The sequence below is a fragment of the Sarcophilus harrisii genome, chromosome 1, assembly GCF_902635505.1.
Source record: "Sarcophilus harrisii chromosome 1, mSarHar1.11, whole genome shotgun sequence".
NCBI classification, from domain to species: domain Eukaryota; kingdom Metazoa; phylum Chordata; class Mammalia; order Dasyuromorphia; family Dasyuridae; genus Sarcophilus; species Sarcophilus harrisii.
Genome location: NC_045426.1, coordinates 660,589,325 through 660,603,106, shown reverse-complemented (window position 1 = coordinate 660,603,106; position 13,782 = coordinate 660,589,325). Strand labels below are relative to the sequence as shown.

General features: G+C 36.0%; 1 protein-coding gene across 7 annotated transcripts in view; it reads left to right on the top strand.

Moving 5' to 3' along the window:
• EPS15L1 (epidermal growth factor receptor pathway substrate 15 like 1) overlaps positions 1 to 13,014 on the top strand; it is a 110,288-nt gene extending 97,274 nt beyond the window's left edge. For 2 of the 7 annotated variants that reach the window (XM_031947955.1, XM_031947956.1), the window contains exons 23-24: positions 5,453 to 5,658; positions 11,985 to 13,014. In XM_031947955.1, the coding sequence (XP_031803815.1) occupies positions 5,453 to 5,658; positions 11,985 to 12,131 (353 nt within the window). In that variant the 3' untranslated portion in view covers positions 12,132 to 13,014. Of the gene's footprint in view, positions 1 to 84; positions 242 to 5,452; positions 5,659 to 7,700; positions 7,762 to 11,984 lie in introns of those variants that run through there. The other 5 variants (XM_031947958.1, XM_031947959.1, XM_031947957.1 and 2 more) reach the window with 4 other exon arrangements.
• The last annotated feature ends 768 nt before the right edge of the window (positions 13,015 to 13,782 follow it).

The following is a 13,782-nucleotide window of genomic DNA, read 5'->3' as shown; positions in this document are numbered from 1 at the left end:
GATAGAAAACACTTTGTAAATTGTACAGCGCTATATAAATGTCATTTGCTGGTTTTTATCATCATTTATTCCCTCCTTGTCCAGGTATTTAAAGAGACCTGTTTGTGTGTACAAAGCATGAATTTAAGGGCTCTCTGCCCATGGCTCTCAGCTTGGAGTACTGAACTACAACCAAACCCTCCATGAAGTTCTACTTCTCAACAATAAAACTTCAGCAAACATTTCTGAGTTTTTTAGTTTTTTTAGTTTAGCTATCAGGCCTTTTTAATTTAATTTAATTTTTTTTGTCTGAGGTTGAATTTTAAAATTTCATTTTGGGTAACAGGAAGTATCAGAGTGGGGAAGAGGGGGTGGCCATAGTCGATGGCTAAACTAGAGAGGATTTCCTTCTCATTTTCTCCCATTATCTCCTCTTCAGAAACTCTTCTAAAAGCTATTACAGACCCAAGTAGTCCTCTTGATCCATAGGGGAAGTTGATTAGCCTGTCCTTAAACCTTGGAATGTGTCTCGGAATGCAATAGATACCTCTTCTTTCCAGGAGGACAGTAAGCCCAGTGCTACAGATATTTGAGAATTATGACAGCAGTTTTGTTTTTTTCACATCAAGAACGATTCAGTCTACATATGAAAACATCTAAATTTTAGATATATTGATGTCTAGTTTATGCGACTTCTTGACAGAGCCAGTGTTTATTATAATAAAAATACTATCAGCCCTGAAATTGGACTACACATTAGTTCACATTAGATTTACTTGTGCAGTTCTACAGCTAAATAGCCTTTAATGCCAGTATGTTTCTTCCTTCTTTTAAAATATTCTCTTTGTACATCATTTTAGCCTAAAAAGTTTAAGTATTAGGAAAGACACGAGTCAGTTTTGACTCATGGGCATAGCAATTTTTTTTAAAAGCAGCATTTATTATATAGGGCAAAGGCCAACTTGAGAAGATTTGTCTTAGAAGTAGCCCAAACTATACTTTACTATAGCCTTTTATACAGCATTGAAAACTGCATGCCGCACTCCTCAGTTCTGTATCCCAGCATGTTCTGGGTCCTAACAGCTAACTAACTGTCCAGTGGGCCAGCAGAGAACAAGAATGCTTCTTGGTGCCCACAGCCTGAAATTTTATAAGCCTGAAGGGATAGCCAGTTACACAGCTAATCTTGTCTCTCTGCTATGCTATTAAATTTTTTGCATTCTGAAAAATGAATTAATAATGTGGTTCACATTTATTAAGTATTTTTGTCACAATAGTCCTGTATAAGTGTTATTTCCCCCTCACATAAGAGAATGTTTAGGAATTCAGTAGCTTGGGTTCAAGAGTTTTGGGTTCAAACTGAGTTTTCTAATTCTCCATCCAGTGCTCTTTCTTCTAGAACATAGCAGTTAAGCTGTTTAACCTATTGTAGATGTTGGGATCAACAGCGGCAACAGCATCAATGTGCTAAAGCAGAACTGTTGTCAAAAGTTTCTTCTCTAGCTTGACAAATTTGTGACATATTTATCTAAAATAAGGGTGTCATATCATTGGTTCAGGGACATTCTGAGGAAATTAGAATTTTATTGGGTATAAAAATATTTCAGCTTTTATTTTAATGCTTGTAAAATTAGATACCTGCTACCACTTTCTACTCACTAGTTTACACCATAACTTTGTTGCTCCCTAGCTTCTTTGCAAGACCTCTCTTTGCTATGTTCGTCAAGAGCTCCTCTGTTCTACTCAGGTCTATGGTGATGACAAGTGTAAAGTTGAATAGGCAGGTAGGAACTGTAATTCACAGCCTGGGAAGCCTTGAACCCTGTTGCATTTTGGCTCCTTCTCTTAGAATAGGAATTTGGGGGGGAGTGTTTATTGGAAAGGACAGGCAAATCCTCGAGGTCAGTTAGGAAGTCCCAACCCCAACCAAGATCATTCTGCTCTGCTCAGAGAAGACATTAAATTGGAAATGGGGAGAAGGAAAAAAAGAATGATGCAGTGCAGGAGATAAGAAAAAATACATTTTCAGAAAAAGTTGGAGAAGCACTGGAGAGCCCGGAGAGAGAAAAAAGACAAGGGAAACAAAGAGGAATCAAAATTAGAAAAAACTTTGTCTCTGGATCCTAGTAGCTATATATTTAATACAGAAAATGTACACCCCATTATGAACCATTGCTGTGCACACACTCATTTCTTGATTGTGTTTCTATAAATGTGATTATAAACAGTGAAGAAAAATGCACTTTCTTAAGATTTTGGAGTCAGGCCCATCAGTCTTCTTGTTCCTCACCTATTATTGAGATGAGAAGTCTTTTAATAAAATGTACCATAATGAAATGAAAAGCATAAAGGAATTGGAATCCCTCTCCCCTTTCTCTCCCAAACAAAGTGTGGGTACCAGAGAAGACAATTATTGGGAGAGAAACCCAAACTTTGAGGAACAGATGGCCTATTCTTGAGTGTGTTTCCCATAGATTTCACATGGATCCATTTCTTCCTCAACCTTATAGTTTCTATCATAACAAAACATAGTTAAGATTGCTTTAGCAATTGTGTGGGATGTATCACTTCCTTGGAGAAGTCACTGATTCTCATTGGGAATTACAAAGATGAAAAATAATCATTCTTAACTTCTGAGGGCTTGCAGTCCAGTAAGGACCAAGACATATATACAAAAAATTGTGATACAAGGTAGAAATGGATAATTTCATGGAATATGTTAATAGAGAGGGATGAAAGATTTGGAGAGGGAGGAATCACTTTTAATGGGAGTATCTGGAAAGCCTTCATGGAAGATGTGGCCCCTGAGTTGACTTCTTAAAGAAGAATTCTGATGGTTGGAGATCTGAAGGGAAGTCACTCTTCTTTAACCAGAGCATTGAGAAAAATAAACAAGTATAATAAACTCTTTGGAAGTTTGGGGTCATATATAACATGTGACTAAAAACCACCAGTCATAATGATGAACTCAGAAACAACTGACTAATAATATCTTCAAAACAACAATTAGCCTTGGGAACAAGAGAATAAATCACAAGCATATTTTGCCTTGTCCAATGCTGTACAACACTTTTGTTATTAGATATTAAATTATGTGCAAATGAGGATTCATGTTTTGGTAAAAACATTTGGTTTGGATTATGTAGCTTCTGGGGTTCCTTAAGTTTTGAGCTGGTGATTCTGTTCACTTAAATAAGATGAAGCTGAAATTTTACGTAAAATTTACATAAGCAGAAAATTTACATAAAACTTTACATTTTACAAATCTGGTAATTTGCTGACCATTCTTGGATACCAGCTGCAATGCTTTTGGGTATGAAGATGATGATACTGACCCTCTTTCACTAGAAAGCCACTATACATTTGCCAGTGATGGAGATGAGTTTGTGCTTACCCATCCTTAGCTCTGGCCTGCTTCTTTACTTCCATTACTAGTAGGCTGATGTTATTGTTATTGTATTGAGCCATTTAATAATAACTGATATTTATATACAACTTCAAGGTTTTTTCAAATGCACCTATGTTATTTCATTTGATCACAATCCTATGACAAAGGTAGTCGAGTTTTGGAAGATAGTGGAGTTTGGTCTATACTTGTGATTTCATTACTGTGGCCAACTCCCAGTATGAAAACTGTTTCTACCAGTGCACACCAGCAGCTCATTTATAAAATAGCCTTAGAGAATTAAGTAACTTCCAATAATTACACTGCTAGTAGGTGCCAGAAACAGGACTTTAATCCAGATTTTCCTGATCCAATAGTCATTGAAAGATGTTAATAGATGTTAATAACCCATTACACTGGGCTGCTTATACTGTATACTGTCCCATTTAAAAGATGAGGAAGCTAAGGTTGTGACTTGCCCTTAGCCACAGAGTGGATAAGAGTTTCAGGTTTAGTTCTGCTAGTAGACTTCAACAGGTCTCTTCCAGCCTTTCATTTTAAAGATGGACAAAGGCCTTAGAGAAGTTAAATGTCTTGTCCTAGATCACCTAGGTCAAATGGGATTGAGCCAAGGGGGAATCTCCAGCATCTGTGATGCCAAATCTATCTCATGACTTCTAAGTCTAGCACTTTATAACTTGACTCCTTTGTCTCACTTGTCCTGGGATAGACAAGGAAGTTGAATGACCATGTTGTCAAGTATCTTGGCTCAGGGGGAAATAGCATTGCCTTTGGAGTCCCAAGATGACAATTTTATTCTTGGCTCTTTTTTATTCCTCTAACATTAGGCAGGTTATTCAATGTCTCTAGGCTTAGCTTTATTTATAAAATCAAATGGGACCACATGATCTCTAAGGCCATTGGATCCTAAAAATGTTAATGCTGAAAAAGGAGCCTTAAACACACATATAACTGAGGGTCAGACTTAGGAGGGACCTTAGACCAGAGTACATCAGAAACAGAATAAACTTGGGAATGGAACGTATGGAGACCCTGGAGAATGCCTAGTCTTTTTTTATGTATAAGAAAACAGACCTAGGGGAGGAAAAAAAGTGTTTTCCTTAAACCACATTAATTAATGGGAGAACCAAGCAATCTTTTTTGACATCCAGTCCATCTGACATAACTGCCTCCTACACTGTTCACTTAGACATCAAGAAGAAAAATGTTTTAGGTTTTTTCCCTCCAATTGAACAAGTATTTATTAAGAACTTATTATGCAGGGTACTTATATTTGTCACTAAAAATACAAAAAATAAAAAAAAAATGAAAAAGAGCTCCATCAGGGAGCTTACATTCTTCAGTACAATGAAGAGATAACTTAAAGAAAAACAAAAAAGAACCCCTGTTGTGCCCTGCTTATTAAAAGCCCTTGGATTGCTCCACCTCCAAGGACAAATTCTCTTACTCATTGAATTAGGCAATCAAGAAGGCAGACTGGTAAAAGGAAAACAAGAACATTTCAAATTGAGTGGGGCTCATTGGACTTTTCTGAAGAGTTACCACAGATATTATAAAATTAACATTTGCATGTAATTAACCCAGTCTACCTATATAATATAGAACCTAAACTTTGTTTTGAATAAATTCATTGCTCTTAGAATCTTTTTCTCCTTGATCAGAATTCTTGCTGCTCAAATTACAATGTCTTTACTAATCTTGCAGCACTAAAAATGAATAAATTTTTCTGGTTATATAATTTTTTAAGTGATTCCCTCTAATTTTTAATTTTCTCATCAAAAGCATTAACAGAAGTCATCCTAAATTTATTTTGCTTTTATTATTCACAATGAAAATGGGGTTGTATGACTTTTTATTTCAAAAGTTCCTGAGGGAAGACAATGATACTGAATTCCTTTGGTGATTATATAAGTTAAATCATATCAGATGACTTCTACAATTATTTCAAAAAGGGGGAAATGGCTTCACAGGGGAAAGGAATCCAGGGCTCTCCAACTCAGGGCTTTGCTTTTTCCATGGTAAGTAACCTATATATTTTTTCTCCTTTTTTTCTCCTAAACTTTCCAGGTAAAAGTACACCTGTAAGCCAGCTCGGGTCTGCAGATTTTTCCAAACCCCCTGATCCATTCCAGCCATTTGGGGCTGACAGCAGTGACCCGTTTCAAAATAAAAAGGGTTTTGGGGACCCATTTAGTGGAAACGATCCATTTGCTCCCTCCTCTTCAACTCAAACTCCTAAAGACTCTTCCTTGGGTTTTGCAGACTTCAGCTCTGTAAGTTACGTTCATTGTCTCTGAGCCAACCACTTTCTGCTCCTCGCTTGCAGCAATCTTTTGGGTTTTTAGTTTTTTAAACTGCAAACCTGCTGTCACTGGCTTGTGTCTCTTGGTACTTCATGCTGTTCTCATCATTATCCTGTATTTCTATTTCTGTAAAAAAAATTGCTAATAAAAAATCGCTGTGAATTTGACACTACTTTAAAGGAACATGTCTACTATCCAGTAGGGTGGGAAAACAGGTCTTTTAATGTTCTTTGTTAGAGCATCTTTGTATTGTTTTGTTGCATGAAAGGCCATTTTGTATTTGAGTTTTGAGAGCCAAGATGTAAAACCCTTCAGAAGTTTTCATATTTTCAATTCAAATCAATAAACATTTATTAAGGGGCTGCCATGTGCCAGGCACTGTGCTAAGTGCAATTGAATAAATATATATTGGGGTTTTGTGGTCCCCTGGAAATTTCTATAGTAAAGAGAAATTTCAATTGTTTGTTAAAAAAAAAAAATCTGACAGTCCTTTCACAGTATGTTGTGCACAACCAGTATAAATTATAAAGACCTGAACTGTGAAGTCTGATTAGCAAAAAATGTACAGTGTTCATAAAGTATCCCAGTTATGTGTACGTCAAAAACAGAAGTTATTTAAGAAAAACATTCTAAGATCCTCTTAGGAAATTATTATCAGAACATCCATATTTTATTTCATCAAGGAATCTCTAAGGGTCTTTTAGCATAAATAAGTGCCTTTTCAGAAATAAATGTCAGAGTTTTAAAAATCTGACTTGGTTTTAAGCATGGACAGAGAAAATATTTAGGATTTTAAGACTTTGTATATTTAGTCAACTGACTTTTCACTGCCAGTTCTTGTACATCAAAATTTCTTCTTTATGTAGCTTCAGGCCTTTTTTTGTCCACATATTAAAATAGATTTGATCATATGTTGCCATCATTTAGTCCATCAAAAACAAACAAAAAAACCCTTATCTTTTAGTATTTCAAGGACCCATCATTTCATCCTTGCAGGTGCTACCTTCTCCAATGTAAATCAAAGTGTCTAACTACTTCTTGGGGCCAAAAATGGTAATTTTTTTTTAGGCAACTTCAGGATTGTAACTCTCTCAACATAAGTAGGCTGGTCCTCAAGAGACATGTACAGGGTTGTGCTTAGTCTATCCAGCCTCCTACAGCCAGCTGGAGTTCATGGTCCAGAGCCCAGGATTATTTCTATGTCATGATGAGGTATCAGAGGCATCCTTCAACAATCTATATTTATGAATTGTAAAACATTAGTTGTGACATTTGTGATGTAGAGATGTTTGACTCATGGACTATCAATTTTTTAGACATGTTTTATTGGCATATTAGTATATAATAAACAGTTCACTTTTTAAAAACCAGATATGTTTAGGTGAAGTGCACCTTACATACATACATATCTTTTTCTTAGTGTATTTGAGGTACTTAAGCTAATGAAATTATCAGAACATTTGGCATTCTGTAAATATTTTATAACTTGAGTTAGTTAAATTCTGTCTGGTTGGTGCTCACTTCAACTCTTGTGAATGTATGCAAAATGGTGACATTGTTAATAAAAGTCAGAAAGAAACAAAACTTGCTTTATCTATAGTTTCTTGACTAGCACTTAATTTCTTGTAGAAATTAAAGTAATCTGTAGATTACTTTATATTCAGTACCCAAGAACATTCTTGTATAGTAGAGAGGGTAAGTTGAGTTCTATGGCAATTTTAGAAAAATGACTGATTTCTATAAAAGGCTTAGCTATAGATCCTTCATTTGATGGTTGTTCATTTTTGGGAAGCCTGAGAATCCCCAAAATGTCCCAGTTCTCATTGGTTCAATATTTGTCCATTTTGACTAGTGACTTTTTTGGCTTATCCAGAATAGATGAAGCAATCTCAATAACTAATTACCTTTATTTTAAGAAAGGGAGCCTAATTTCTGCTCAGTGGGATTTACATACCACATTGTTTACTGCTAATGGTTGCCTTTCCATCTTTAAACACTCATTTTTTTTCCAGAGGAAATCATCAACTAGCAGACTCGGCCCACGGACATTGGGAGAGATGATTTGATCTACTGGTGTGGTTTGGTTTTGATTTGTTTTTTTTTTTTTTTTTTTTTCTCATTCAGTTGCACTGTAATCTTAAAAGATTCCAGAATGTTTGCTTTTCAAAATGGAGTATTTTTTTCTAAATGATAGCAAATTTCTTCATACTTTGAAGAGACTTACAATTCAAGAGGATCTGAGGACTCCTTTCTTTTCAGTAGTTCAGGTTGGAACATTTAATCTCCTGAGTAGACTGTAGCCTGTGTGAAGAATGATTCTTCAAAGCCTTACTCTTCAAACCTGTGTCCCTTTATAAAATGGTGGAAACTAAATAGCTGTAGTAACTCATATTTTCAGCCCTTTATGGCTTATTCTCTTTTTATTTTTTTTCTATTACCTTCTAATGGATTTATTGAATGTTTTTTAAACATTAAATTCTTTTGTTATTTCAAGCACAAGAAATGATGGCTAAGATAACAGTAGCCATATCCTGCACATTGAAAATGTGGCTTTGCTTGGAATTGATGTTCTTAGGATAAAATGTTAAGAATTTCACTTTTGCCTGAAAGAAGGATGGTAAATACTTACGTTTGATGAATCTAGACTTTTGTTTTTCCATTCATGATGCCCCATTTGGCTTCACCTCCCCACCCCTGCCCCCAATGAAAACATTTGCCTTAGTTCAGCTGCTTTTAAATACTCTGAATGTATAAGTGATCTGATCAATTCCAGTAAAGTGTTTATTCTAGGAATAGTTGCTGGTGTTATTTACTTTGATTTTTAGTAAGTAAAATATCATCTATCTTTGGTATTTCTTAAAAAAAAAAAAAAAAGATTAAAAAAAATAGATGTTAGAAAGGAAGATCTGTGGTTTGGTAACACTGGCCTTTTCCCAGAAGTCTGCTTTTGGAGGAGAGGAAATGTCAGATTGGCTATGTTGTATCTTTCATTATTGACAATTGGATAGCATTTTTTTCTCTGAATGACTGGTATCGTTGGGAAAAAATATTTTCACATACTCTCTCATAGTAAGGAAGCTAGTAAGCTATTAATTATTTTAATACAGTGGTGATTCTGATGAAAGAGACAATATGATACTGTGGAAATGAGTAAACCCAGGATTGAGAGTTAGGAGACTAAGAGTTCTTAGTTCTTCCTGCCACCTAGCCATAGGACTGTGGGCAAATCCAGGTCCTTTTCTGGGCCTCAGTTTCCTTATTTGTAAAATGAAGGAGTTCATCAAGATGATCTCTCAGCTCCTTTATAGTTCTAATGGTTTGTGGTTGCATTTTTTTTTTAAAGATGTTGCTTAACTCTGGTAGTAAGGAAATTTTAGTTTTAACTAAGTATATTATTTTTTGGTAGATGGGTTCCCAGAATTGGTGCCTTGTAATAAAAGAAAGCCTAATAATATATTTTAAATAACTCCATAGCAGCTTGAATTCTGCATGCAAGGAGCTAGATATCTATTTTCTTGTTTCTGACTCAGTCTTTTAACTAGATATATCAAAGTCTTCATAAATGTAAGGTTCAAATCTGGTAAACGCATGAGATGCTGTGTAGTGTGTGGATCACAGGGTTAATGGTTACCTGTTCTAAGCCATTGAAAGAAATGAGAAACCTTTCTTTAGTCTTCCAAAATATAGTAAATCTCTCTTGAATAGGTGTACATCACAAACTGGAAATCTTCATTTGGAGACAGGGGATAAGAATCACCTTTGATCTTAGGCTGATCATTCACTTAAACAATTTGCAGTTGTGATGATGGTGATAGATGTGTTTGAATTAAAAATGATTGCTCCTAAAATGTGATGTCATATTATCAACTATGAAAGCAAAGCCAGGAATATAGATAGTATGGTCTGGTGGTAAGGGCATGGGGCTGGAAATGAGAATACCAAGAGTTTTTGTCCTGGCCTTGCCCCTAACCTGTGGTGTACCCTTAAACAAATCTTCTCTGCCCCTCACTTTGCTCATCTGTAAAATTACTGTTTATCAGCTAGGTTGAATGAAATCATTAAACTTAACAAATGCCTACTGTATCCCTTCCAAATCTGAACCTCAATGGGTCCCTGTCAAAATTAGCTCTACCTCTTAGCAAAGATGACTGACAGCATAGTCCAATCATTTCTGTGATACTTATCTTTTCTTGTTGACCATACAACATTTGCTAAGTTGGGAGGAATTAGCAAGACCTCCAAAGAGTAAGTAGATTAAATTCATCATACAGATAATCAAGTACCTAAATTTGAAAGCATTGTGGTAGGTGCTATGTGAGCACAGAAATATGCAGAAAGCTACAAGAAAATTACTGTTGGTTCCTTATGCAGGGAATTTGAGGTAATGAGCCTTTTCTTTAATAATTTGCTGCTTTAAATGGATTGTGTGGTGTGGAGGATTGAGGCTAACTACTACTGTTAATTTGAAAATGTTCATGCAGATTATCTATCCCTCAAAAATTGTTAAAATTTAAAATGACACTAAGACTTTGGGGACATCTTCTATTGATTTGGCCTAAGAAAGATAGGATTTGAAAATTTCTATTCCCCCTTCTCTTTTACCCTCTTGGATTAGACTCTATTTCTGTGAAGTGGACTCATTCTCCAAGCCCCTCCTTTCAGTGATGAAAATATTCAGGGAATTAATGTAAACCCCATTTCCTTAGCTACATGCTATTTTATAAAATGACATAGTCAAATTAGAGATATTACTATCACTTCCAGTTAAATGATAATAGGGACTATTAGAACAAATGGAAGCATAAGCTTTCTGTCCTCACTTTGTTGCAAAATTGCTATGTTTCCTTGAGCAATTTACCTCAGTATGTCTTTCTGTAAGAGGATTGAACTAGATGATCTCTTAAGGCTTTTCTGGTTCTGGCATTCTACAAATATAACCATGATATTTGTATTCATGGTGAGTGTGTGTATTTTACTTTATTTAAAAATATATTAATATAATTCATTTTTATATCACTTTAATTTCTGAATTGATACCTGTCCCACCCTTATCCAATGAATTTTCCCCTGTAACAAAGAGTTTAAAAAAATAAAAAAGAATGGGGGGAAAAACACTTCCACAAAACTAAACATCACATCACAGGTCTGACAGTATTTGCATTGTTACATGGGGTATTTTTTTTTTTTTAATAGTGGAGTTGCCCTGGATTATGTGTTATTACTTGACCCTATAACATTTTTACTTTGGAAAGAAACTGATCAATCAGTCAATACCATAACACAAGAAAAGCCAGATTTTAAATTTGTTTCAGATAAAACCTCAGAGATTGTTTTTAACTTTTATTTTAAAGAATTCCAGGGGCAGTAGATAGAGCACCAGCCCTGAAATCAGAAGGACCTGAGTTCAAATCTGGTCTCAGACACTTAATACTTCCTAGCTGTGAGACCCTGGGCAAGTCACTTAACCCCAAGTGCTTGGAGGGGAGGGAGGAAAGAATTCAAGCCTTTAAAAAAATGCATGTTATATTTCAGTGGGACTGTTCTCCAGCTTATTGGCTTTCTAATGATAATAATCCATGAAACTTAACAGTAAATTAGGAAGAAATGGTGATAGCATCATACCTGAAAGCATTCATATAGAAATCTTTAATATGGAAGCTCATATGTGCATTTTATGAATGGAGCCACACTCCAGCCAAATGGCCTACTATTTCTGTGAAAAGAGCCTCCAGAACAATAAGTAATATGGACCAGCATTCCTAAGTGTAGCCAAGAGGCCTCCTTGCAATATATCCATGTGCACACATCCTTCTCTATTTCAGTACTCCACATCAAATGGAGCTTCTAACTTGGGGGAGGAGCAGCTCAGTGGGGAAACTATTGGCAGCAGTGATCGTATTTAGGGGGATTCCTTTTCTAAAGCTATTTGTTGGCATGAGTTGAGGCCCCAAAGAATATCAGCTTGAAGAGTTGCTGGTTTGGAGGGAAAATTCAGTGCCATATCATGTAGAAGAGAAATGAAAGGCCTGTGGGTTTCTGGTTTCAATCCTCACATAAAACTTCGGTCAGCCTGTCCTGGAATACTCCTTATTGAAAATGATTATACTTTGTGTCACCCATGCTTCCTGCTAGCATTTGCTAATATATGCTGTTTTCTCTGCCCTGCAAATGCTTCTTCCCCACCTTCCTTCTTTGCCTCCTAGCATTTGACTTTCACCATCTTGCGTATATGTTTTGTGGGAGCATCAAGAAATGTCTCTAGAGTTATTAACCAAAGTTCCATTTTTATTTTTTAGTTTGGAAATGAGGAGCAGCAGCTGGCGTGGGCCAAGCGCGAGAGTGAGAGAGCAGAGCAGGAGAGGCTAGCTCGGTTGAGAAGACAAGAACAGGAAGACCTTGAATTGGCAATTGCACTCAGTAAGGCTGACATGACAGACTCTTAGAGGCAGGTCTTCAGCAACCATACAACCAAGGCAAAAACTGTACACAATCCACCAAAACAAAAACAGGGGCTTTTTAGCCAGAGTCCACAAATCCCTGTTTTCTGTGGTCATCTAATCTCAGCCACTTTTAAGTCAGAGCCTCTGTGGAATGGCTGGTACTAGAAATCTGGACTCAGTGTGGCTTTGTTGAGTGTCAAATGCACTGCAAATACCGTACCATCCCTTCTCCATTAAGGTTCCTGCGTGTGAGAAATGTCACCCATGACTGCAAGGTCCCTCCCGAAAGCTTCTCTGTGACCCGGATGATGTAACATTCGCTGCTGCACTCGTGAATCTGACCTCCATCCTGGGAAATCCATTGCTGTTGCTGAGGCCAGTGCTATGAACAAGGCCATCCTAGTCCTCAGCGGAAGAGGTTAATCTGAAAGGGAATTGTTGTCTTTTCCTTAACGCCTCTGTACTCATAGGATACAATCAATATAAAATATTCCAGAGCAAAATAGCATTTGGAGGGCAGAGCCTTTCCTGGCCACAGGCATTCTGCCCCTTTTCCTACCTAGCCTCATTCAGTGGTTCCACTAAAATACAAGACAATATTTAAACAAGGCATTATGAGGGATAATTAATTTGAAACGATGTCATTAGTGGGCATTCAAATGATGTTAGGGCAGGGTTTTATGATGTGATAGTGGGGTTCAACCACCATCTAGCAAGGACATTATTGCAAAACATCATTGATTGAAATAATGTGATGTGGGGTATGCCTGTATTCCTTTTATATCAGTGAGATGTGACTTAGGAGATAGAAAACTGATTATGTATGCATTAGTTGTATAAAAAATTAAGTTTGAATGATTAATATAAAATATTTTGAATACAAAAACATGAGAATTGTTTTTATTATTTAAACATTTCATAAAAATTAATATTTCTATGTGGTATTTTAGTTTGATTCGGATGCAGTAGATTAGAAACTTTTCTCATTATAACCTGCCTTTCTAAAGCAAGAAATTTTAGATATGCCTTGTATTTCTAAATGAAGCCAATTTCAGGGACTTATCTGTACTGCCATGTTGGATAGGATGGGTAAAATACTCCAGAAGAAACAACCTTCTTAAGTCGTACCCCAGACACATACAAAAATCTCCCACATAGTCATTTAGGCTGCTGAATAATGTTTTTTTTTTGTTTGTTTGTCTGTTTTTTGTTTTAATTCTAGCAGGGTAGACTGTGACCTCATGTGTATTTCTGAGTACTATGTCTCTGTATTTTCCTATTATTACATAGGCTGAACATTTCAGGTTAGTTATTAGCAAAAGATAATCAGTGTTTCTATGATTCTGCTACAAGACCATTTCAAAAATTTCCCGTGTTTTGAATAATCTGAGACTACCTCAGATTATTGAGCATTTTACTTGGAGTAGCATAATAAGGCACTGGTTAAACATTTAAATGTGTGGAAGAGGCAGACAGGAAGTTTTGTGGACCCCACAACTGGAACCAATAATATTATAACCAGGTATCACTCCTGTTTCTTGTGGAAACAGAAACTGTTTCCTGGAAAGCTAAAGAACTCTTACAACTTCAGTTGCCCGTTGGAATTCTTTGAGGATAATGTTTAATATCAGTTGATAAAAGTTATAAAAAATTA